This window comes from Malurus melanocephalus, unplaced genomic scaffold (genome assembly GCF_030028575.1).
Source record: "Malurus melanocephalus ecotype Western Australia unplaced genomic scaffold, MMel_1.1 scaffold_117, whole genome shotgun sequence".
Lineage (NCBI taxonomy): Eukaryota > Metazoa > Chordata > Aves > Passeriformes > Maluridae > Malurus > Malurus melanocephalus.
The window spans coordinates 1,797,571-1,799,591 of record NW_026623349.1 but is presented as its reverse complement, the minus strand read 5'-3'; the positions used below and the strand labels follow the sequence as shown (position 1 = coordinate 1,799,591).

At 53.4% G+C, this 2,021-nt stretch overlaps 1 protein-coding gene across 2 annotated transcripts in view; it reads right to left on the bottom strand.

The window, feature by feature from the left end:
• Positions 1–1,868, bottom strand: part of UBQLN1 (ubiquilin 1) — a 30,826-nt gene extending 28,958 nt beyond the window's left edge. Inside the window, exon 1 of one of the 2 annotated variants that reach the window (XM_057370031.1) lies at positions 1,565–1,868. In XM_057370031.1, coding sequence (XP_057226014.1) covers positions 1,565–1,720 — 156 coding nt within the window. In that variant the 5' untranslated portion in view covers positions 1,721–1,868. The remainder of the gene's footprint in view (positions 1–1,564) is intronic. The other variant, XM_057370029.1, reaches the window with a different exon arrangement.
• Between the last annotated feature and the right edge of the window lie 153 nt (positions 1,869–2,021).

Below are 2,021 nucleotides of genomic sequence, written 5' to 3'. Positions count from 1 at the left end.
CCCCACAAAAACTCAAATCAAAACAAAATCAAACTGAATCTACACTAGACCTAAGGGTAATARATTGAAATAAATATTAGCATTTTCTCTATTCACAGCAGCTAGGTGAAACAAAAGTCTGACCATCAAGCTGAAGTGCTAGCACTACATTTAAAATTTGGGAGTCTTTATTTAATCTTTTGTAAGCTCTTCTATTAACTAGACAGTGTCCTACAGCTCACGCATAAGAAATAATGTCTTTTTTTTATGAGGTCTGCAACACYATTGATTTAAAAAAAAATGTGGAGTAGCACAAAGGTGCCATATTTAGAGCCACTTCAAGGAGAAAATTGAGAAATACTATGGAAAATGAAGGAAGCTCTGAATCTAGCAATGTCTACATCCTTTACAAGCAGGAGACTCTAGCTTTTTACATTTTGATTGCACCTTTTCTATGATTTGTTGCTGTCTAATCTAAGTAACTGAAGTTCTAGTCAATACTTGCACAGCAAACCTACAAAACCAAGAGATTTTCAGGAAACAGCGTCAGTGAATCAGCAGGTGTCACTCGTTCTGCTAAGACAGATACACCTGGGGCTCAGTCTTTCACAAGAACACCCAAAACCCCCAGTAACTYGGTTATCTGATGCAGTGCCATGCTAAATGCCACATCCATAACTAGCATATTTGAGTATTGCAGATTTTACACAGTACAAGGATATGACTTGCCAAGCTGAAGGCCTACTTGCTTTTTCTGAGGACAGTGACAGATCAAAATAAACACTGCAAATGCAGAGATGCAATTTACTGCATATATTTTCTATAGTCATGCTAGCCAGCGAGATAACTGCTACCAAAACAAGCCAGCTCAACAGGACAACTTACTCATACTTCRGGAACAAGAAAAGAGAAGGCTTTGGGGTGGCCTAATTGTGGCCTTCCAGTACCTGAAGGGAACTTACAGGAAAAATAAAGCAAGACTGCTTGCAAGAACATGTACTGACAGGACAAGGGGCAATGGCTTCAAACTGAAAGGTTTAGATTAGCAATTACGAAAAATTCTTTAATGTGGGGGTGGTGAAGCACTGGAACCGGTTGCCCAGAGAAGCTGTGGATGGCACTTCTCTGGGAAGTACTCAAAGGTACGCTGGATGAGACTCTGAGCAACCTGGTCTAGCTGAAGGTATTCCTGCCTATGACAGGGGAGCTGGAACTGATGATTTTCAATGCCCCTTTCAACCTAAACCATTTTATGATTCTACGACTTTATGATCGAGCTACATCCACCTTCCGAGCCGGCCCTCTGCAGTGCAATAGAGAGGAGAGAAGCCGGTGAAGATACGAGGCGGCACATTTCCCCAGTACCCCTGCTAGCCTCAGATGGCCGCAGTCCTCTCCCGGGCCGGGATCGGTGCTGGTGCTCGCCCAAGAGCGCCCGGCACGGCCCGGCCGAGCACAAGGTGCTTTGTCACCGGGAAGGGSCCTCGCCCCGCGCAGCCAGAGGCGGGAGCCGCGGGCCGGCGCTCCCACTCCGCTCGGCGCCGGCCCCAACGCAGCCCCCTCAGCACGCCCCGCCGCCCCTCACCTGCCGGATGCTGCTGGTCTCGGACACGGCGAACTCTTCCTTCTCCTTGGGAGTCTTCACCGTGACTTTGATGATCCGCGGCTCGGCGGCACCGGCGGAGTCGCGGGTGGGGGAGCCCGAGGGGCCCGCCGCGGGCCCCTCCGCTGGGTCGGCCATGGCCGCGTGCAGGCGGGCGGGCGGGTCGGGTCGGTGCGGGTCGGGTCGGGGTGAGGCAGGGCAGGGCAGGGCAGGGCAGGGGGCCTGACCGGCGGCTCCCGGCGGCTCCAGCCGAGCGCTCGCGCCGCGCCCGCGACACCGGAAACGGCCCGGCCGCCGCGCGCCGTGATGACGCCACGCAACGGGGAAGTTGCTAGAAAGGGACACCGCCCGTGCGCGCGCCCGGCCCCCGCGCGCGCCCCCGAGAGGCTGCGCGTGCCCGCCCCGCGTGACTCAGCCGGGACCGCCCCTCGGTTCAGCG